Raw genomic sequence first — 24,517 nt, forward strand, 5'->3', positions numbered from 1 at the left:
AGATTTGTGAGCAATTATAAATTATGATTGTAAGCCACAGAGTTTTGGGGTAGTGTGTTAGATGCAGCAGTTTTGTGACAGTAGGTAACTGATACACCTAGCTGCTATTTATTGTTGCAAAACAAATCACCTGAAAATTTGATGTCGTGAAACCATTATTATTTCTCACAGTTCTGTATATGATTACTGTGATTTAAAATAGCTGTGCAAATGCTTTCAAGCTAGGTGTGGCAGACCATATTTTTCAAAGATGTCTGCACAGTATCTCTCACCCCACATGCTCTTATGCATTGTTGTCCATTAAGATATAAATTTTCTTTTCTATCCTTTTGAATCTGGGCAGGCTTATGACTACTCTAACAAAATATGGCACAAGTGATTCTGTGCCAGTTCATTTGAGGCGATATGATAAATATACATGTCTATTTGTAGTAATAAGAACATAAAGGAATTCACAGCTTCCATTTTCCAGCAAAGTTGGAAAATCAGTCATATGATAATGTGGGGTGCAGGAAGTAGTAAGGGGCTTTAGAAAGAAAATATTAGGAAGATACATTAAAGTCAGTGAAAGAGACGGCTGGTAGCGGCTGGGACGATTGCTCACCAAAGTTGTCCCAGCACTTTGAGAGGCCTAGGCAGGCAGATCGCTTGAGGTCAGGAGTTTGAGACCAGCTTGGTTAACGTGGTGAAACCCTGTCTCTACTGAAAATAAAAAATTAGCCAGGCATGGTGGCACATGCCTGTAATCTCAGCTACTTGGGTGGCTGAGGCAGGAGAATTGCTTGAACCCAGGAGGCAGAGGCTGCAGTGAGCTGCGATTGCACTACTGTACTCCAGTCTGGACAACAGAGTGAGACACTGCCTCAAAAAAATAAAAAAGAGAGATGCCTAGTAGCTAGTAGCCTACTAGTAGTCCTCTGAGAGCATTTTTCCCCTTCTTTCATAGTAGAATTTTGGGTTGGGAACATAGCCATATATAACCATATAGCTGATTCTCACATACCATGCCAAGGAATCCAGATACAAATGACGTGTGTACGATTCTATTTACGTAAAGTAGAAAAGCAGGTGAAACTATGCTGTCAGAACAGAGAAGCAGGATAAAACACCCGTGGGAGCAGGATACAGTCTAGAGGCTTGAGGAGGTTTCTGGTGTTCCAGAGATGCTTGCTTTTCCAGTTGCTGGTTAGGCATGTGTGTTCTATTAGTGAAAGTTCAACACGCTATGCATTTATGATTTTTGTACTTTTCAGTATGTATTTTACACTTCAATTTTTTTAATAGTTGATTTTATTTTTTTAAGACTTTCTCAGCTACCGCTGCAGTTGAGTGTGGCCATATGAGTAAATTCTGGCCAGTGGGATGTAAGCACAGGTGATAAGTGCAACTTCCAGATGTCAGCCCGGGGCAGCCCATTTCCTCTCTTCCTCCATCCTGCTGCCGGGAATGTGGACAAAGCAATGGACCATCTATGGACCAAATGAGGGTCATTCACTGGGGAAGGCGGAGTAACAAAATAGAAGGAATCTGTGTCCCTGGTTGTCCTCAAGGAACTGAGCCACCACACTAGCATGGGATGCCCTTTCAACTACTATGGGAAAAAGAAATGGAGTATATTGTTTCTACCAGTTATGATGATGGTATAACCACGGTTGTTGTTATTGTGACAGCCAGCCAAATCTGTTTTCTAAATAATACTATAGGGAAAAGGATTGACAAGTGGCATTAAGGACTTGGCCTACTGGAAACCAGGAATTTGTAATGGCAATCTGCAGTTATGTGATGCTGTTTCACTGGGCTCAGCCATCTGTATTAGTAGGAAACATAGATGATAGGGTTGATGTAGGGTTCATTTGGTGCAAGAAAGTAAGGGATGAGGACGTTAGGATGCTTCTGAAAGGACTTTTAGGAATAGGTTTGAGCTAAGCAGAGAAGAAATGAGGCTAATGGTAATGGAGACTGGAGGTCCTATGACATTGCAGTGTAAGTGTCGGAAGAATGAGAGCACAAGGTATTTCAGCTAGGAATCTATGGACTCAGGAAGTGAGCAGTACTCATTACACTCGATTAGTGACAGCCCCAATTTTTATTCTATAATATTTATCAGTACACTTGGCCCTTAGAAATGCTCAGCACCTAGACTATTAGGCTTCTGCTTGAAGAGTTGATTTGGAGCAATTAAATAAGCCTTTAGGATTTAATGGCAGGAAAGTCACTCAGGGAGGACCTACCTCAAGGAGAAGCTCAAAGCATTTTGCTTCAGCTCATCAAACAGAGAGCTCTGGAGCATTGTGAAAACGATTTTTAAAATGGCAAGACAAAAAAAGTAGAAAACTATGGAATAATGTTTTGCTTCAGGTGTAGCTAATCCAAACTGCCACAAAGGAAAATCGGGGCACTGGTGGTGTGGGATGAGAGGGTTCAGTAGTCAGGAGACAATCTTTTGTTGAAATGATCTTTTATATTGCTTGAATTCTTACCATGCGTATATGACCTTTTCAGAAATGTTGTTCTTACTACAAACTAAAAAAAAAATCTTGTTAGAAATTGATGTCCAGGCATGGTGGCTCACGCCTGTAATCCCAGCATTTTGGGAAGCTGAGGAGGTGGATCACGTGAGGTCAGGAATTTGAGACCAGCCTGGCCAACATGGTGAAACCCCTTCTCTACTAATAATACAAAAAAAGAAAAAAAAATAGCCGAGCATGGTGGCACGTGCCTGTAGTCCCAGCTACTCAGGAGGCTGAGGCACAAGAATCACTTGAGCCCAGGAGGCGGAGGTTGCAGTGAGCTGAGATTGCACCACTGCACTTCAGCCTAGGCAACAAAGTGAAACTGTGTCTCAAAAAAAAAAAAAAGGAAAGAAATTGAGATGTGTAGACAACTTGTGCTTACAGTAATTGCTCCTTTGCTTTCTATTTTTCTAAAAAATTTCAAAAAATGTTTTACTTGTGAATCTTTATTTACATATACGTGACACTTATGTGTAGTGAGATTTACAGGCCTTGGAGTTTACAGGCCATCCTGGGGTCCAAAATATATACTTCCCTGCTGGAGATACACCAAGAAAGTATAATCTAAAGACAATATGACAAAATCTGCCAATTTTCTAGCACTTTATAGTTTTCAAAACAATTATGCATATTTGCTTGCTCTCCACAACAATCCTGTAATGCATGCACAATTATTAGTTTATAAACACAGAAGCAGACTTTTCAAGGTTAAATTACTTGCTCAAGGCTGCACAGCTATTGGACTTAAATCCAGGCCCTCTGATTCCAAATGACTTACTGCACAATGTTGGAAGCTTTCGTCACGGGCCAGTGCAATCTGGACACGCCCCTTGCATTTCGGCAGTGGATGCACCATCATTGGGCCATAAGAATAAAGCCTTTGCACAAATTAAGCCTTGATTTTTGGAATGTGTTAAAAGACAGATTTTATGTTAACCTTAATTATATTATTTTAGGAAGTATTTTCATTTGTGCTAATTTATTTGAACCTCAAAACATTGCAAGGCAAGTAGTATTGTCCTTGTTTTGACATGAGGAAAGCAACTCAGAGAAGTTAAAGTGACGTATAAACAGGTCATATTGTTAGAGCCAGAGCCAAGATTTGAACCTAAAATTGTCTCCAGAAATGATGCTTTTTCCAGAATAGTATGTTGTTGCTAAAGTAAAAACTAACACTTTCAAGTGCTTAGTTTATTTTTTCTTGAGATGGAGTTTCACTGTCGCCCAGGCTGGAGTGCAGTGGCACGATCTCAGCTCACTGCAACCTCTGCCTCCCGGGTTCAAGCGATTCTCCTGCCTCAGCCTCCCGTGTAGCTGGAATTACAGGCATGCACCACCACGCCTGGCTAATTTTGTATTTTTAGCCAAGACAGGGTTTCACCATGTTGGCCAGGCTGGTCTTGAACTCCTGACCTCAAATGATCTGACTACTTTGGCCTCCTAAGGTGCTGGGATTACAGGCGTGAGCCACTGCGCCCGACTGCAAGTGCCTATTCTAACACAGTAGGCCCTTCAATAAATGCTAAGTAATTAAATTTTTTTAAATGAAACTTTCTGTATGCATACACATACGATTTTATATAAATACATTAATAATCGTATTGTATATACTGAGAGTTTTTGTTTAACTTTTTACCCCCTTCTGTTCCTTTTTAAAATTTTCTTACCCTCTGTCTTCCATGCACCACCCAACTTCCAGGTAACCTTTGTCAGCTACCCAGTATGTAGTCTGTTTTTTTCATGTTTGTATAATTATATATGAACACATATATACTTTAGAATTGTCATTGTTACATAAAAGTGTGGGCATATTATACACGCTTTTTTATGCAGTACTGTGTAGAAGTCCCTCTGAGTCACTTGTATAGCTCTAAGTCATTCCTTTAGATGACTGCAGAGTATCTCATGATATGAATGCATCATCATTTATTCAACTATTCCATTGTTGATAGGCATTCACTTGGTGTCATTTTCTACCACTATGAACAGTGCTGCAGCAGACATCCTTGTAATGTGTCCTTATATAGCGGTATATATTGGTGGTTTTATGGCCTCGGGATTGACTTCCAGAAGTGGGATTGCTGAGTATAGGGCTATATGTTTCCTTTAAATAGATGTTGTTATATTCCTTTCCCCAGGAAATCTGTAACACTTAACATGTTTACCAGCAAATGAAAAAGAATTAATTTCCCTCACATCTTTGCCAGTATTATTACATTTATTAGCGTTTCCTGGAATACTGGTAAATTAAAGCATCTTTTCTTTTCTTGTTCTTTTTTTTTTTTTTTGAGATGGGGTCTCACTCTGTTGCCCAGGCTACAGCGCCGTAGTGCAGTCTCAGCTCGCTGCAACCTCAACCTCCTGGGCTCGAGCGATTCTCCTACCTCAGCCTCCTGAGTACCTGGGACCACAGGTGCATACCACCACTCCTGGGTAATTTTTATATTTTGTGTAGAGATGAGTTTTTGCCATGTTGCCCAGGTTGGTCCCAAACTCCTGGGCTCAAGCAATTCGCCCAACTCAGCCTCCCAAAATGCTGGTACTACAGGTGTGAGCCACTGTGCCCAGCCTAAAGTATCGTTTTATATGCTTGCTGTTTATTTTGATTTGCTGTTCTGTGAATTGCTTAGTCATATCTTTTGCTTATTTTCTGTTAGGCTCCCTTTTTCTAGCTCAGGGTGTAAAAAGTCTGATTAATATCATGAAATTTAACCCTTTGTCACTTCTATCCTGTTTTTTTCCAAATCTAAAATGTGTTCGTTTACTTTTTTATGGTATCGTTTGCCATAGAAGCTTTTACTTTATGTGTATTTCAATATGTCTGACATTTCTTTTATGGCTTCTTGGTTTCTAGTCTTGGTTTAAAAAGTCTCAAGTTGGAATCTTTCAAATGATTACTGATTTATAATGTCCCATTTCTTTTTCTAGAATTAGAAAATATAATTAATATGAATATTGTCAAATAGCTCTAATTGCTTTTGTGTAACTCATTGAAATGGAAATTTTAGAATTTTTTTAAAATCATTATTACACCCTCAGTTTCTAACTGTCTTTAGTTTCTAACTTCCTTAGCTAGAAAAATGAATATTATACTCATGACCACAGATACTGTTGAAGGTACATAGATTAGGACCTGTGTGCAGATAGCAGTTTATTTGAAAATGGGCTGAACTACCATTTATCTAACAGACTTGCCTCACTATAGAAAAAAAAAATCTGATTTAAATACTGCTTTTATTGAGTTTGAAGTTAACAGTTGTTTTTAAAACATTTTAATGAAAATACTTGACATGTTTAATAATTAGGTGAGTTGATCTCACCTTTTAATCAAAAGATGAGCTATTTCCCCCATTACGCCTAACGTCTAGTACTCCATCCTCCAAATAGTTGTTTGGATTATTCTAAAGCATTGGAGATGAACTTTCTAAAAAATCATCTACTGCAGCAAAATAAATCTTTCCTCTTCAGAGCTTTACCCTCATAGCAGAAAAGGATGTAGCCTGTCTTAAGATGTATTCCATAAGCACAGATGCTGATTTTTATGAGCTATTTGTAGCTTGGGCTTTAGAGGTTCCAAGAGTAGGTGCAGCATGAAAACAAAAACGGAAAGCTGAGGAAGACAACCAGAAGATAAGTTATGACTAGTGGGATTTTCTGTTTGTGTTCCTCCTATAATTGCACCTCGAATGATTTACTCTTCTTAAATTGGAGACCACAGTCAGCACTAATAAGATTTTATACCGGTTGCCTTTGAAAATCTAATAAGCAGCAGGATATGTTAATAGTAATATATTAATTAACATTAAATATTAGCGTTAAAATTGTTAGTGTTTATTATGGTAATATGGTTATATCATTAAACTATACATGCATACCTGCACTTCACCATCATGCTGATTAGAAGCATCTGCAGAAACTTGTGGGGGGCATAGTGAGGGTAATTGTGACAGCAATCCTTTTCAGAAAATGAAGGAAACCAGCCAGTGTGGTGGCTCATACCTGTAATCCCAGCACTTTAGGAGGCCAAGGCAGGCAGATCACTTGAGCCCAAGAGTTTGAGACCAGCTTGGGTAACATGGTGAAATGCTGTCTCTACAAAAAATACAAAAATTATCTGGGCATGGTGGTGCACACCTGAGAGCCCAGCTTTTCAGGAGGCTGAGGTGGGAGGATTGCTTGAACCCAGGAGGTTGAGGCTGCAGTGAGCCCTGATCCTGCCACTGCACTCCAGCCTGGGTGACACAGCAAGACAAACAAAACAAAAAAAAATGAGGGAAACTGAGTGTTACAGAGATCAATATTTTTCTAAGAAAACCTAAAATTGTCTGCTAGTATGGAAACTCAAGTTTGCTTCATAGCAGGGTGATTGTCTGCCAGTATGGAAACTCAAGTTTGCTTCATAGCAGGGTGTGCTGAGACTCTTATTTTTGAGTTCCTCTTATACTTGCAGAGCTGGCCTTTTCTTTTTAAACTATCCATCATGACCTGTACACCCTGCCTCTTGGGGTAGTTAGGTGAACCCTTTTGGCCAGGGAAATGCTTGTCCAAGAAAAAACAAGCATTGCTCTCTTATCTGGGTGCCCTTCTCTGGGTAACATGCCCAAATGATACATTACTGTGTCTCCTCTATTTCTTCTTCACCTCTTTAATGCCAACAACAAAGAATCACTTGCCTTTTGCAATTAGTCTCAGACATTTGCTACCTTTAATGAGTTATAAAGTCCACCTTGTATCTCACTTTCCTCAGTATGTCCTGCTTTGTTAGCAATTGAAAGTCACTCTAGCCCCTGCCCAGGCCAGGGACTGCCCATTCTGAAGGGCAAGAACAACTTAGAACTGAGACATTCAGAGCAAATCTCAGGTGCCCAGTTTGGAGAGGAAGGCTGAGTGCTGAGTGCTTTCTCAGCAGCAGATCACCAGTCCCTGAGTGTCTCTCTGGCTATGTGCTGAAGGTCAGATGCTGGGACCACTGTGGTGACTATGCCAAGTGCAGCAGTGGCAGGATCGGCAGTGTCCTCAGAGGCCAGTGCTGCCTGACTGCCTACACTGTGCCCTTGCTGGAAAATGTAATAGCTCATCCCTAGTGTTAATAATAGTGCCACAGGATTTTTTGCTCCTTAGTTCAGCTAAATCTGGGTTCTTGTCTCACAGCCAGGAAAAGTTAGGCACAAGGGCACATTGAAGGGTGGAGAGGGCAGAATTTATTAAGTGAAAAGAAAACCCTCACCAAAAAAGGGGGGGGTCCCACCAGTAGGCTCCCACCTCACAAATTGAATACCAGGTCACCACAAACAAGCTGAAGAGACCAGGCTCCTCCCCTGCATAAGGCATGAATTCCTGGTGGCTCCACCCCATTCCCTCAGTGTGCATATGAGCCCTTAGTCTGAGCCATTCCATATTGATTTATTTCCTATATTGTGCACCTGTTAAGGGACAGAATTTTTCACCGTGGGCGTGTTTAGGCAAGCCCCCTGTGCACAATGACGTGGATGGGTCAGAGGTTCTCTGGGGACCCTTCCCTGTCTGCCTAGGCATTTGGCTCTCTCCTGCCTCTATCAATAGGAGGCAGGAATTGATGGGTTTATTTCCAGCAACCAAAATGGCAAACCTTCTCACATGATCTTGGAAAAGGAAGAATTTTCAACAGAAATCTCTTAAATAGTTGACATACAGGCATAGCAAGTTGAACAAGATATTGATCAGAACCAGAGTAGCAACCATATAATAAACTGCAGGTACTGCCTGTATTTTGTGATAAGCTGCTTACCTGAGACCTCTTGATGAACAGCAGGCAAAGTTTTATCAACATTCCAAACACCTGAATGACAGGCACAACCACAGGTTTGGCTACTGTTTCCGTGTGTTAGATAACCGAAAAGCCCCAAAGCACAGTGGCTCAAATAACAACCTTTTTTTTTTTTCTTTTTCCTCACAGTGTTGTGGGTTGGCTGAACTTAGCTGAAGAGTTTCTTCTGGTAGTCTTGCTTGGGGTATCTCATGAGGCCGCATTCAGATGGGAGTGTGGCTGTGACTGGACAGTCAAGATGACCTCCCATCCTCCAGAGCTGGAGGCTTCAAACCAAAGGCCCCTGTGCAAATCCAACCCATGCTCAGTTTTTGTACTGCCATGAGCAGTAATTTTTACATTTTCAGTAATTAAACCTCTTTTACATTTTTTAATAGTTGAAAAAGAATTCAAAACAAAAATATTTTGTGATATGTGAAAATTATATGAAATTCAAATTTCATTGTCCACAAAGTTTTATTGGAACATAGTCACGACCAAGCTTATTCACTTATGTATTATTTACAGCTGCTTTTGCACTACAGTGGCAGCGCTGAGTGGTTGTGACAATCACAGAGACCACATGGCCCACAAAGCCAAAAATATTTACTATCTGGGCCTTTAGAGATTCTCCTGGCCCCTTCTCCAGAGCCTCTGTCCATAGTCATCTCTTTTTTTTTTTCTTTTTTTTTTTTTTTGAGACAGTTTTGCTCTTGTCGCCCAGGCTGGAGTACAATAGTGCGATTTTGGCTCACTGCAAACTCTGCCTCTTGGGTTCAAGAAATTCTCCTACCTCAGCCTCCTGAGTAGCTAGGATTAGAGGCATGTGCCACCACACCTGGCTAATATTTTTTTTTTTTTCGTATTTTTAAGAGACTGGGTTTCACCATGTTGGCCAGACTGGTCTCAAACTCCTGACCTCAGGTGATCCACCTGCCTTGGCCTCCAAAGTGCTAGGATTACAGGCATGAGCCACTGCACCTGATCCACAGACATCTCTTCATTCAGTAGTCTAGCATGGGGGCTTACTCGCAAGAGTACTGTTCCAAGAAGACATGCCCCATTGTGCAAGTACTCATTCAAACCTCTGCTTGCATAATGCTTGCTAATATGCCATTGGCCAAATTAGGTCACATAGCTAACCCAAAGTCCTGTGGGTGGCCATCAACACTGGGATGTGTGTGGCTCGTTGGAGGTCACTGAAGTGAAACCTACTGTAGTTACACAGTAAGTCAGTCAAATTCTTGGTTTATTGGACAGCTGACAGCTGTAAGAAGGACCCTATGTTAAAGGAAATGGATAAAACCTAATAACAATAGATAATGGTTTTTAACCGTTAACTTCCATTGATAATGGTTCTGATTAGAGCGCAAGATAACTAGTGAAACGAGAATTCCCTTATCCCCCTTGCGGGGCATGCGACATGGGTATGGCTCACTCTTTTGGTTTCCCTGTTGCTCAAACCCCTAGGAGGAGCATGCAGACGGGCAGGTGCAGAGGCCGTGGGGAGCGCTTCTGGGCTCTGACCTCACGGCAGCATCTAGGGATGGCTGTCTGTGACTCCCGAATCCCTAGTGGGCGTGTCTTACAGTGTGCTCTTTCAGCTTTGCCGTCTGCAGAAGGATTATGTTAATCAGCTCGATAGACCCTCTGCCTTATTGCAAGGGCAGTGGCCAGTTTAACAGCTTTCTGTATCCCAAGTTCTTGCCCAGTGTACAAGAAGAATCGGATGACACGTGGGCTTGAAGGATGAGTGCAAGGTTTTATTGAGTGGTGGAGGCTCTCAGCGAGGTGGATGCGGAACCGGAAGTGGGGGATGGAGTGGGAACGTGATCTTCCCCTTGAGTCCTGCTGTTCTCGGTAGACGGACGCCTCTTTCCTTCTCTGCCATGCCTCCCTGCCACTCCTGCTCTTTGTCACTCTCTGCCACTCTCTTTCTCTGCTCCTCTCAATGTCCAGCCACTTGTGTCTGTGCCTGCTAAGGTCTCAGGTTTCTAGGGCCACGGGATGGGGGCATGGCAGGCCATAGTGGTCTTGGGAAATGCAACATTTGGGTGCGAAAACAGGAATCCCTGTTCTCACTTAGGTCTGTGGGCACAGGCCCGAGCGTGGAGCCCTCGCCTGGGGACCCCACCCTTCTCTACCCAGCACTTCCCTGCCTCCCTCTAGTATCAGTAGTAGAGTCTTGTGATAGGCTGGATAATGCCCCCACAAGATATCCATGTACTAATTCCAGGACTTGTTGATGTTGTCTTATGTGGCAAAAGGAACTTTGCAGAGGTGCTTAAGTTGAGGATTCTGAGATGGAGAGATCAACCTGAATTATCTGGATGGGCTCTAAATGTAATCACAGGTGTCCTTACAAGAGGAACCCTTGCTTACAGAAGAACAAGAGATGTGATGATGGAAGCAACAGGTTAGAGAGATTCAAGAAAAGCATAGCCTGCCAAGGGAATGCAGGCAGCCTCCAGAAGCTAAAAAAAAAAAAAAAAAAGAAAAGAAAAAAGAAAAGCAAGAGAACGATTCCCCCTAGAGCTTCCCGAAAGAACTAGCCATGCCACCACATTGTCGTTATCCCAGTGAGACAGATTTCAAACTTCCAGCCTCAAGAACTGTAAGGGTAAGAACTGTAAAATAAATTTATGCTGTTCTAAGCCACAAAATTTGTGGCACTTTTTTACAGCAGCAACAGGAAATTAATAAAAGTCTTCCAGTGGTAGGGGGTGAATCTCATTACGTTTCTAAGGCAAGCACTGCTTAGTATCTTGCTTATTTAAAAGATAAATTTAGCTAGTATAAACAATAGTGACCAACTAGATTGTATGCTATAATACTTGTAAGAAAAATGATTGCATACTCTTTGTTTTCTTGTTTGTTTTGAGACAGAGCCTCACTCTGTTGCCCAGGCTACAGTGCAGTGGCACAATCTTGGCTCACTGCAACCTCCACCTCCCGGTTTCAAGCTCTTCTCATGCCTCAGTCTCCCAAGTAGCTGGGACTACAGGCACACACCACCACACCCAGCTAACTTTTGTATTTTTAGTAGAGACAGGGTTTTGCCATTTTGGCCAGACTAGTCTCGAACTCCTGACCTCAGGTGATCCACCCGCCTCAGCCTCGCAAAGTGCTGGGATTACAGGCATGAGCCACCACACCCAGCCAATTGCATACTCTGAATCAAAAAACCATTTCCCTCAAGTTAGAATATGCAATATTTATTGTACATTGAGTGCCCTCTGCTGCTTACCCAAAGCTTTCTATACCTCAACCAAACTCGTAAATAAAGCTTATAAGCAGTGGGACAATTTGGAGCCTTAAACTCCCAAATTCTCAGATGTCTTCCAACATGATTTTCCAAAGCAATCTGTAGCATGTCTGGAGCAAGGATGGGGGGATCATGATTCAGGGGGCCCCAAGGAGGGTCTATCATAGGCTGTTGCTTTTTAAAGTAACTAGTTGCAATGCTTTAAATTGTCATTGTTGATTTAAGAACCTGTGGTTCAAATGTCTCAGTTTAGTATGCAAAACCCTTTACCTCCAAGCTCCTGCCTATTTCTGCCTCTCTCCTTTATGTCAAGCCATCATGATTTATATGGTATAATGCCAATGGATCATTGTTTCACAGAAGTTCTTTCCATTCCTTTTAGTTCTTTTCCACTCCTTCAGCAAGTTGAAGAGTCCTCTCTTGTCCTTCAGCACTGAGCTTTCTATTTCCTTTTTATGCCAAACCAGGAGAAACAAATAGGAACTCTGCCAACTTTTGTTTGCAAACCCCTTTCACAGTAATCTATAATCTCACAAACTCCCTTAGAAAAAAATCAATTAAAATTTTTTCATGGTGTATGAAAGAAATGATTTTAAAATATTTTATTGCATATCAACATGTTTCAAACATTGTACTATAATCATTTCAGTGTACCCTTCAGTATTTATTAAGACAAATTTCACTTTCCACATTCATTTAGTGATGGGCTATATTTAGTTTTAAAATAATTGGGTCAAGAAAAGCAAGTGTGTTAACAAATGAATTGTAAAATGGTATGATATTTAGCTTGAAGACCGAATGTATAAGAAAGTATATGCTGTTATGGCATCAAAAAAGACAAAACACTTTTACAGCATGATGTTCAGAATATTTGAAATTATGCTTAAATATCAGTGGATTATTTTGATGATTTTTATTTATTTTTAATTTTTTATTTTTTTGAGACGGAGTCTCGCTCTGTCGCCCAGGCTGGAGTGCAATGGCACGATCTCGGCTCACCACAACCTCCGCCTCCTGGGTTCAAACGATTCTCCTGCCTCAGCCTCCTGAGTAGCTGGGATTACAGGCACCTTCCACCATGCCCAGCTAATTTTTGTATTTTTAGTAGAGACGGGGTTTCACCATGTTGGCCAGGCTGGTCTCGAACTCCTGACCTCAGGTGATCCACCCGCCTCAGCCTCCCAAAGTGCTGGGATTACAGGCGTGAACCACCGCTCCTGGCCTGTTTTGATAATTTTTCCTTCCTAAATGATGAGACTAGAGAGAAGTTAGCCTGCCACTTGCAAGCGTTCTCTTCAAAGAACACGTTGCAGGTGTGAATTTTCTTTGGCTTAAAAACCAAACTGAATATAATTTTCCTTATATTTACTCCATTTAACATTGGCATTTAGATTAAGAGTCATTCTGAGGCCATGCCTAACATTTTTATCAGATGTATGCAAATAATGGAACCATCAGTGATCATGCAGAGGTAAACTTTCAGAATTAGTGTCTGTTAACTTGGTGTTATAACATCAAAATTCTTTATGCTTGTCATACTCAAATTCACATTGTGAAAATAAATGCTTAGAATAAAAGCAATTTTAACTGTTTAATTGCTAAAACTACTTTTCCTTGCTACTGCTATGCAGCCGGATAACTATTTCCAAACTGAATCACAAGCACGCTTTTCTGATCCCTATCTGCTGTGCATGGTTATGTGATATGCAGTTGGAGGCTTGCAATGCTTTTTATTTTGAAAGAAGCTAAATACTTTCTGATGTTCTTAAAGAAAGAGTTAAAAACAACTACCATTTCTGCCTTTACAATGTGATCCCCAAAAGCCTTTCTAAACAAACAGTAGCTGGAAAATGCTGAAAATGAATAAATGGAATCCCTGTCCTTAAAGACATCCCAGCCTGGCAGAAAGATGGATAAGTAAACAGTGGGGTGCAGGAACTGATACTGACCATTGATGATGGGCACAAAGTATTATGGGAACACAGAGAGCAGGCACTAACCTGCTTTAGGAATGCCTGGGATGATTTACTAAGAGAACTGACGTGAAGGATGGCAACTTGGATCAGCCCAGAAGCCTTCCCTGGTACTCACCCAGGGCCTGATGTAGATGTCACTCGGTGGTCCCAGCAGCTTGTCACAGCTGACAGCACACTGCTTATTATTGGTTTACTTGTTCATCTTTCTCCACAAAATGGTAAGCTCCTTAAAAGCAGGAACTTTGTCATTGTATCTACAGTGCCTGCTGATGCATAAGAACTATCTGACAAGTAAATATAAGGAGTCTAGGATGATGAAAATACTTCTTCTCTAAGACGGGCTGATGTTTAAAGACAGTATTTTATGTCTATACCATGATATGTTTAAAGAATGTGTATTCGTGTTTGAAATGCCAATACCAAATATTACATGCAAGCACAGGGTCAGGAACCATGGGAGATGCAGAGACAAACAAGACACAATCACTGCTCTCCAGAAACTTACAGTGTAAACTGGAGGCTTCATGGTCCCCACCAGGATCTAAACAGGCATATCTTTCATGTGTTTGTATTTTGGAGTTCCACAAAACACTTTTTTTGAATACAGAGCTCCATTTCGTTAAAAAAATTGACAACTCTGATCAAGTAAATAAGAAAGCTGCTTTATAGGTATAGAGTTTCCCCTTCCTTTTTAAGATTAGAAGGAAATTTAGATGAAAGGAATTGAGAATTTACATTTTTAGATGTGTTCATATTTCTTTGGATTTCATCTTCGTTTTCCCTCACCAGTTGCCTTTTAGCACCTTTCTAATAGGCAATCTGTAGCAATGTACAGATGTTTACAATAATAAAAGTGCTCATTCTTTCCTATATACTGCAATATCACATATTTGCTACTGTCCAGAAAAAGGTTCTACATATATCCTTTCTAAAGTTACTGTGAAGTATCTTCAAGATCTATACTTCCTGACGGTTATTCTAAGGTGTTTAATTCAAAACCACTACCTAATTTCTCTATAGCATGCGGAATTTAACATCCCATTTTCAAAATAGAATGGTTTAAAATTAATTGACTTAAGGAGCTGCAGACCCACATACAGTGAATCTTCTATGAGGTTTACAGGAAAAATGAGCCAAAAGACATATACGTACAGTATTCTTTATTACAAACAATCAGATAACAGTATAAGTGTGCATTTGATGGATAACCGAAGCCAAGTTATTATAATAGAAAGCATGACTTCACTCAAATAGAAAGTTTCTTTGTTGTTGTTAATCTGTTTTACATTAATTTGAATTTAACATATGCTAGGATCACCTAAACTTGTCATACAGTTCTGCTATTAAAATCGTAACAGGGAAAGACAAAATGTGAAATGCATGTTATATTTTGCCTTGTTGAATATATATGTGTGTGTGTGTGTGTGTATATATATATATATATATATATATATATACACTAAATATTTGGGACACATTCAAAGTTAAGCAGGTGCTTACAGTCTATCAAGTGATATTTATGAAATGTTTTTGTTGCTGTTTTGTTGCTGTTATGGGAACATCCATATCCTTAGAAGACAATAAAAAAGAGGATTCTAAATGCTAGGTGGTTGGCTAACTTCTCCTGATTTATACTGAGGAGTGTAAAACAAAACAAAACAAAACAAAACAAAGGTATATGTGTTAAGTAGTGACATCTTTATAGTTCCAAAGCACTCGCAGCTATTAAAATATCATCTAGCTAAAACAAACTTTTCACAATTTTTTAACAGAAAAATAATAAACCAACAACAAAAACTGATCAATGTTCTGGGTCTTGTGAGCAGACCGAAATGTTACTACAGTGTTCTCTATTGTGTGATCCTTGTCCGTGGCAACCTTAAACGTGTGCTGCAGTGCTGATGTATTTATAGGCTTAGCATGTCTGCTCTATTAGTTATCCTGGAAAGAATGCTATTCAGTTTTTTTTTAATTGTCTACATCAAGGAATGAATGCTAAATGAGCCCATTTAGCAGGATGAAATCAAATACTGCATTTATTTTTTGAAACTCTTGGTAGCAAAAGAAAAAGCTGATTAAAATATGATTGTGTTACAATGACTAAAGGATTAACTTCTCAATTCTAAATTCTTTCTTCAAAATGTACAAGCATCATAATAAAGGCTTTTGATGAGACATGACTGGTGATGATCATATGTGCCAATTTAATAATAATTTATTTGTCACAGAAAATTCAGATTCACTGCAATATTGTGTTCTGGCTTCCCAAAGCTGCAGGGAAATACAAGTTTTTTGTTTCTTGATTTTTGTTTAGAGACAGGGTGTCACTTTGTCACCCAGGCTAGAATGAAGTTGTATGATCATAGTTCACTACAGCCCCAAACTCCTGGGCTCAGGTGATCCTCCCGCCTTGGCCTCCCAAAATGCTGGGACTACAGGAATGAGCCACTGCATCCAGATTTTTTTTTTGTTTTTAATGTCATTTATGAGCCACCAGTTTAGATTAATTCTGTAAAGGTGTAAGATTACCAGAGGAAGCCGGGCGCGGTGGCTCACGCCTGTAATCCCAGCACTTTGGGAGGCTGAGGTGGGCGGATCACGAGGTCAAGAGATAGAGACCATTCTGGCTACCATGGTGAAACCCCGTCTCTACTAAAAATATAAAAATTAGCTGGGCGTGGTAGCCTGTAGTCCCAACTACCTGGGAGGCCGAGGCAGGAGAATCACTCGAACCCGGGAGGCAGAGGTTGCAGTGAGCCAAGATCACGCCACTGCACTCTGGCCTGGTGACACAGCGAGACTCCATCTCAAAAAAAAAAAAAAAAAAAAAAAAAAGATTACCAGAGGATAAGTTAGATAGCTGGTAGAGAGATCACGAAAGCTATGTTTGATCTCTGGAGCAAAAACTGTGTTGAAGTTCTCCCATGGAATGGTTCCCATACGAGATTCACCATATTAATGCCTTTTCCAAGAAAAGGGGAGATGGAGAATTACTGGAAAACAGGGAAGAAAGGGGTGGAAAAAAAACAACTTTGAGACATGGAAGAAAAGTAGCATTTATACAAGGAATCCATTACCTGACTTTGCAGAAGAATAAGGAAATAATTTCAAAACAAACAGAGATAAGAAATCAATCACATTCTTTCAAGCAAAAGATAGATTGCATTATTTTGTTTTGTTTTAAAAGTTCTGAAACATGAAGATGTCTGTACAAACAGATTCACTATTAGATTCTCGGCTCCATGAGGGCTGGGACTGTCTCTTATTTACATTTGATTCTACAGTACCTAACATTGTACCTGACACCCATAGGTAGGTGCACAATACATAGTTGATGAACCAATAAACTACAGATTTTTCTATACACTACATGGGCCATATATTACATTTTTCAATGTAAAATGTAATAATTCTTTTCTATTGTGTATATATGAAAGTTTCTATTAGATAACACTAGTCATTCTAAGAGGTGACAGTAGTAGCTCAATCATATATCTTTCTCACACGATCATTTCTACCTTGAATACAATTTAATTAGAAAAACTACCATGTGCACTAATGCTAGAAAGAGTTGAGATAAAATGTATAAATGAAGAAACTTCTCGGATTACTGAAGTGCTGTCTGTTACAAGCATAACTGCCATCTTAAATTGTACATTTTTAAAGAGGGTGTGAAATATTTTTCCAAGCAATGCAGTGTTTAGTGCATGGCAAGTATATATATGAAAGTACCTAGAAATTTGGGGGATTTTCCTCCCTCATCTAAAGTAAAATAAGAACAGGTTTTTAATATTGTGTATATTTTTAAAAGATGTCTTATTATTCAGTACCACTGTTCCCCAGAAATTGCAGATGATTATGAAATTATTATCACTTTCCTTGGGAATTTATTTCCAGGTTAGATAATCACTAGACACTAGGTTAAATAACTCATTGATCCAATAATGTGTCTAGATTTTCTCAAAGTCTTTACTGTTGCTTTAGTAATCTGCAAAGAGTTAATATTTGCCAAGAGGCAGGGAAACGTGGCAAGAGTGCCCTTCCCAGGAGACTGGAACGTGGGAAATGAGAAAGTGTAAGTCGACGTGTGACGCTTTTCTCCAACCTTTGGTTTCACCTGCTTCTTGACACAGGACTGAAACACAAGCTATTCTGGCATGCTGCGCAGACTCAAAGTTTGCAGGACTGCCTGACACGACCAACCAGCACGACAGGAACCTGGTCTCCTCTGTGGAAAGCAGGAGTCTCCCTGGGTAGCTCTTGGACCAAGTTCTGGTCTTATCTTGTAATCTGGGAAATAGCATTTCATGCTATTTTCATATTTATTTTCCCATATTAGACTCTGTTTTTACAGTGGTAGACTGAGGGAACATGACTTTTGGCTTCACAGTTTTTTTTCTTTTCCGATCACAGTTTGTTTAAAATGTACCACTGAATATGAGCACAAGAGCCCAGCTATACGTATGTCAACCTTAGAAATAAAGTTTCTATGGCCTATCTCATTAATCCATTGTACAAGTTTGTTGTTTTTTTTTTCTTGCCAACAGCACTAAAAGTGACATCATTTAAACTGTAGGGGTTTCACTGCTTTGTTTCATCTGAGTGATATTTGCTCTAGTGCTGCTAATACCTGACTTTTGCTGTATAAACAGTTTCAGTGTTTCTGTGAGGCCACACAACATGCTTTATAATGACACAGCTGACTAAAGCTGCCTTTTATTCTGCTAACACCCTTCAAATACTGTTGACAATATTGCCTCTCAATTGTTTCCTCCCACAAAATCTGCCGCTTATAGCACAGGCACCAAAGGCCTGCTTTTCCAATTGCACTGTACTGGCATCAGGTTAACTAGAAAGCACAAAACAAATGGTGATTAAAAAAAATAAGAACAGTATACATTCTATGTATTTACACGTTTTTAGAAACTTCAGTTGCAAATCTGAAATGATACAAGCCACTCTCTGCAATAGCTTCTATCCTATGGAAATGCAGCTTAAGACATGACTGTTAAGACACTGAAGAAATGGGGTTATGTGGAGAGCCCATCTGAGTCAGAACTTTGTCCAGCCACTGCAGTGGCCCATGAAGATGAATCTCAATCCAGCAGGGGGTGCTGGTGACATCCTGGCGATGATACTCAGCGCCCCAACCCTGAAAAACAAGAAAGGAGCTGAGTGATGGTGCCACACTTACACTCAGCCTCCAGAGCCCCAGGCAGAGCTCAGCGGGGCACAGAGCCCACACCCCAGCGTAGCTCCTGAGACCTGAGAGGGAGAGAACATGGCCTCTACCTTCCTGTAAACACAGGTCAACTCTCACACCAACCAGATGCCTTCAGATGAATCCAAATCAGTGCATTCCCTCAGGGTTCACAACTGAATACTCAGATCTAGAGAGGTTCTGGCACTCCAGTCACACGGGAAGAACTGAAAAATCATTTTCCCTTCCACAAAGGAAGAAACTTGACCTTTTGTCCACCCCTTCATGCCCAGGACAGCGTCTTGCACAAAATGGTTACTGCAGACCAGTGACTGGACCTGAAAGTGGTAAAGACAGAACTGGAAGGCACTCTTGGTTTTTCAGGGCTCATTATCAAAGCTTGCTTGTTCTCTCTCTCGTTCTCTCTCTCTCTCTCTCTCTCTAGTTCACCTGGCAATTTCCCTTTTATCACCATTCAAAGGAGAGACAGTAAAATTTTTTTTTAAAAAATTTGCATATTTTTCTCTATATGTTATATATCAATGAAAGGATATTTAAAAATGAAGGGAGATCACAGCCAAGTAAATCAGTTCTGTGACTGGGAGCAGTGATTCTCTGTAGAGTTTTTTAAAACTTGGATTTCAACACAACCATGCTGCCTGATCACATTTTACTTTCATGACTGAGAACCTCAAGTGGACCTGTGATGTCCCCGGCAGTCACAACCCACCCCCCAGTCCCTTCTCTCATGTCCCCCTCCTAGGTGATTGCTCCTCCCCACTAAAACCTCCAACCCCTTTTTCCCTGTCCATACCTGCAACTGATATTTACTTTGTATTTTAATGAGAAAAATGAATACATCAGAAATAAGAGTTTCCACAGGACCTGCATCCACATACTTGGCCTTTCTACCTCTTACCACAGATTAATTATTTGTGTTTCCAAATAAGCTGGTCCACCCATTTATGCACTCTCAGACCTGCCTTCCCAGAGACATAATTCCAGCAAATCTTCCCCTTCTCTCCTGCAATCTTTTGCGTCTACTATATCATTCCCATCAACATACGAACACACTGAAATGTCTTCCACCTTCAAGATACTTCTCCACCCCCCACCAGCTACTGCCCTACGTTTTTATCCCCTTTCTGGCAAAAACCCTCAGAAGAGTCATCCACACTAGCCGTCTCAATTTGTTTCCTTCCATTCTCTCTTAAATCCATTCTGATCATCATTTCACCCCAGCCGCCAACAAAACTTTTCTTGTCAAGATCAAAAAAGGCCTTCATATTGTTAAAATGAATGATCAGCTCTCAGCTTTTGTGTTATGTGGGCAGCATTTGATTTAGTTCATCACATCCTCTCATCAATGCACTGTCTTTTCTCGGCTTCCAAAGCACCACACTTCTTGGTCTTATTACTACCTCACTGGTTGGTCTTTTCTCAGTTTTCTTTGCTGATTCTGTCCCTTCTGTCCCATCTTTAAATGTTGCAGTGTCCCAGGGCTCAGTCCTAGAGCCCCCTTTCTTATTTATTTATTTTAATTTTTTTGAGATGGAGTCTGGCTCTGTCACCCAGGCTGGGGTGCAATGGTGTGATCTCAGCTCACTGCAACCTCTGCCTCCGAGGTTCAAGCGATTCTCCTGCCTCAGCCTCCCAAGTGCTGAGATTACAGGCACGCGCCACCACGCCTGGCTAATTTTTGTATTTTTAGTAGAGATGGGGTTTTGCCATGTTGGCCAGGCTAGTCTTGAACTCCTGACCTCAAGCAATCCACCCACCTTAGCCTCCCAAAGTGCTGGGATTACAGGCATGAGCCACCACGCCCGGCTCTTCTCAGTTTAAACTCAAACCTTTGGTGTTCTCATCCAGACTTACGGAGTTAAATACGGTCCCTTTGCAGACAATTCCCAAATTTGTATTTCAAGCCCAAACCTCTCTCCCCGAATCCAGACTCTTACATCGAACTGGCTACTCAGCAACTCCACTTGAATGCAACAGACATCTCAATTACACCTGTGTCTTCTCCATCTTGATTGAAGGCAACTAACTTCATCTTCCTCTTTTTCTCCCACGCCTGATCCGCCTTCACAATTCAGAATCCTTCCATTTCTCACAGCTGTACTGGATCCCTCCAGGTGGGGGCGACTCTTACCTGAATATTACAATAGCCTCCTAAGTGGTTTCCCTACTTGTAACCTTGCCTGTATAATATCTATCCTCCACACAGCAGGCAGGGCGATCCTTTAAGAATAGAAGTTAGATCATGAAAATGCTCTGCTCTGATCCCTGCAAAAGCTCGCCACCTCCTTACAGTCACCGCTGAACTCGTAGCAGGGGTTCAGGAGGCCTTGCTATGGTTTCCTGTGGCTGCTCTCATCTCACTTCCCCTGCTCATTAGGCCCCAGCCACACTGGCCTGCCTGCTCTTCAGAGTTTCCAGGTGTATGCTGTTGCCTTGCTCTTCCCTCTGCTTCTACTCTTCCTCCAGGGGTCCCTGGGCCTAGCTCCATGTCTCCTTCCAGTCTCTGCTGACCTGTCACCTTTTCAGTGAGGCCCACCCTGATGTGCAGATGACTCCACTGCACTGCCCCTGTGCTCCAATTCCCTTCACACTGCCCCCAGACTTTCTCTTTCCATCCTTCTTCTGTGTTTTGGCTGTTGTTTATTATCCATCTCTCCTTCCTAGAATATTGGTTCCCTGAGGGCAGAGATCTGTGAGTAAACATTGGTATGTCCCACATGCCTGGCCTGCACATGGCAGGTGCTCAATAAACATTTGTTGACTAAGTCCTAGAATCAGTAAAAATCAGAGCTGAAAGAAACCTTAAAGAGATCTGATCCATCAGCCCAGTGGTAGCTACAGCTGCTCATCTCAAATGTTAAAAAAAAATGATCTATAGTTATATTTACTATGTATTTATTTTAAAAGTTCCTGCAGTATTAGGAACAGTTTGTCTTCTGTGTCAATTGTGTAGCTTTATGAATGTAAATGCTGCCTATCTGAGAAATGTATCTAGTTATTAGGAAAATCAGATTTCTATATAAGCTTATATTTAATTAGAGTGAAATAATTACCTATGAGATATTGGCATTTCATCCTAATTTTAAAAACACAGACCCGGAAAAAAAAAAAAAAACTGTATGATTCAAATGATGCCCTCTGCCGTTTCTAAAGCAACAGAACATTTGAAAAGATTTCGAAGTTATTTGTTAATATAACTTTATAATATATGCTTTCAAAACACTAAATTTGAATGAAACTGCTTTGTCACCATGAAAGAGAAATAATTTCAAGCAGCTGTTTTTTAAAATTGGAAACTATATTGTTCTTACTTTTTAAGTAATTACTAAAATGATAATAAAAACATAATTTGAGTATAGAAAAATTATTTGTCATGGTAATTTTAAAGTGCTAATAAAATTTACTTTGAAAAAAATGCCTGGAACAAGCCATGCTGATTCCTTGGATGGAATCATGGCAGTATGAAAACTGTCACACATACCCCGATACTTTGATAAGCCCAGATTTTGAAATACTAGACTCATTTGCGAGTACTGTGCAACAGATAAAATAGCAGGTGATGAAACTGAAGGCTTTCGCTTCCATATACAAACCCAGTTGTTTTTCCTTCCCACTAAGAAACTTCCTTGATTCTCCAGCCTTCATAGCAACCTTAATAAGATTTTATATGAGAAATTCAACAAATATTCATCAACAGAACATATACTACTCTCAGAATTAATCACACCCGCCTCATGTTTCTATTCCAAATTGTTTATACCTTTATAACACTACTTAATTTATTATCTTGTATTAGAATCAACCCTGCCTATTTTTGTAGCTTATTCATAAATATTATCTCCTCCATGTGCCTGTATGCTTTCTAAGAGTAAGGAGAGTATCTTACTGAATTCAGATAAATTCACCAACATTCACTGAGTGATAACAGTGCTTGGCAATTGGAAGGATGGAAAAATCTCTGTTGCACTAGTCCTGTAAAATTACTGTTGTTACTTTATCATCTGCATTAAAAACAATCAGATAGCCACCTTGTTTTTCCTCAAAAGTAATGTGTAACAATTTTCATATAATTGCTAAACAAGACAGTTTATACTCAAAGAGGAACTCCTCCTAAAAACAACAGAATTCAAAAAAATTGGTTTTGGGCTGGGCGCGGTGGCTCACACCTGTAATCCCAGCACTTTGGGAGGCCAAGGTGGGCAGATCACAAGATCAGGAGTTCAAGACCACTCTGGCCAATATGGTGAAACCCTGTCTCTACTAAAAATACAGAAATCAGCCAAGCGTGGTGGTGCGTGCCTGTAGTCCCAGCTACCCGGGAGGCTGAGGTAGGAAAATCGCTTGAACCCGGGAGGCAGAGGTTGCAGTGAGCCAAGATCATGCCACTGCACTCCAGCCTGTGTGTCAGAGTGAAACTCCGTCTCAAAAAATAATAATAATAATAAATTGGTTTTGTCTATGTGAATTGACCACAGAACTGCCTGCCACATCAGTCAGGGTGCTTTTTTGTTTTGTTTTGTTTTTCACTGAACATTTTATAATGTGATAGCAAGCACTCCTTACCTTAACAAAACTCATCCGGATAGTACACATCTTGGTCAGTTCATACACGACTTCAAAGCCGTGGTGAACTGACTGGGCCAGGAGCTGAGCGAAGAGCTGGTTGTTGAAGACCTTGAGGCTGCAGCCGCTGGGGATCTTGCAGACGGTAGCTGGGTGGAAGCCGTGTTGATAGTTGCAGTTCCGGCTCTGCACAAAGATGCTGCTGTCACTCACGCACTCGGCATACACCTCTCCCCCGACATAGTACAAGTGCACACCTGCAGACACAAAAACACAGCCTTCCTTCACATGCCCTTTCATAGCGTGCCTCTCCCACTGATTCCTGAAACCCTAGGAGATGTGACTCTCCTGTCAGGTTGTCAGATCACTGATGAGATGAATGAGATGTGTGACCTAAATGCCACTTAGTTTAATTATAATCTGTGCTTTTTCCACAAATCCATTTAAAAGTGGATCGCAGCTGGGTGCGGTGGCTCACGCCTGTAATCCCAGCACTTTGGAAGACCGACGTGGGCAGATCATTTGAGGTCGGGAGTTCAAGACTAGCCTGGCCAACACAGTGAAACCCCTTCTCTACTAAAAATACAAAAATTAACCAGGCATGGTGGTGGGCACCTGTAATCCCAGCTACTCGGGAGGCTCAGGCAGGAGAACTGCTTGAACCTGGGAGGCAGAGGTTGCAGTGAGCCAAGGTAGCACCACTGAACTCCAGCCTGGGTGACAGAGCAAGATGTCATCTCAAAAAAATAAATAAATAAAAATAAAAAAATAAAAGTGGATTGCAACCCATGTTAACAATCACTCCCAAGAACCAGTCAGTAAGGTCTCATGTACTATTCCTCCCATCATTCCTGTTTATTTGTTCCAAAAATAAGGTTTTATAATATTAGAAATGAAGTGAATATATCACACACAAAAAATCAAATAATCCTTCATGTACATACACAAATTTTATTTTTTTTTTTTTTTTGAGACAGAGTCTCGCTCTGTCGCCTAGGCTGGAGTGCAGTGGCACGATTTCAGCTCACTGCAACCTCTGCCTCCCGGGCTCAGGTGATTCTCCTGTCTCAGCCTCCTGAGTAGCTAGGATTACAGGTGCCCGCCAACACAGCTGGCTAATTTCTGTTTTTTAGTAGAGACGGGGTTTCACCATGTTGGCCAGGCCAGGCTAGTCTCAAACTCCCGACCTCAAGT

At 40.9% G+C, this 24,517-nt stretch overlaps 2 protein-coding genes across 7 annotated transcripts in view; one reads left to right on the forward strand and one right to left on the reverse strand.

Annotated features, from left to right (window-relative positions):
• Positions 1–18,045, forward strand: part of RFXAP (regulatory factor X associated protein) — a 28,942-nt gene extending 10,897 nt beyond the window's left edge. The window contains exon 4 of the mRNA XM_019039889.4: positions 17,673–18,045. Within this exon, the coding sequence (XP_018895434.3) occupies positions 17,673–17,796 (124 nt within the window). The 3' untranslated portion in view covers positions 17,797–18,045. The remainder of the gene's footprint in view (positions 1–17,672) is intronic.
• SMAD9 (SMAD family member 9) overlaps positions 14,685–24,517 on the reverse strand; it is a 75,440-nt gene continuing 65,607 nt past the window's right edge. For all 6 annotated transcript variants that reach the window (XM_031001366.3, XM_031001367.3, XM_055359453.2 and 3 more), the window contains 2 exons: positions 23,324–23,580; positions 14,685–18,691 (listed from right to left, as the gene is read on the reverse strand). In XM_031001366.3, the coding sequence (XP_030857226.1) occupies positions 18,548–18,691; positions 23,324–23,580 (401 nt within the window). In that variant the 3' untranslated portion in view covers positions 14,685–18,547. The remainder of the gene's footprint in view (positions 18,692–23,323; positions 23,581–24,517) is intronic.

The sequence above is a fragment of the Gorilla gorilla genome, chromosome 14, assembly GCF_029281585.2.
Source record: "Gorilla gorilla gorilla isolate KB3781 chromosome 14, NHGRI_mGorGor1-v2.1_pri, whole genome shotgun sequence".
NCBI lineage: Eukaryota > Metazoa > Chordata > Mammalia > Primates > Hominidae > Gorilla > Gorilla gorilla.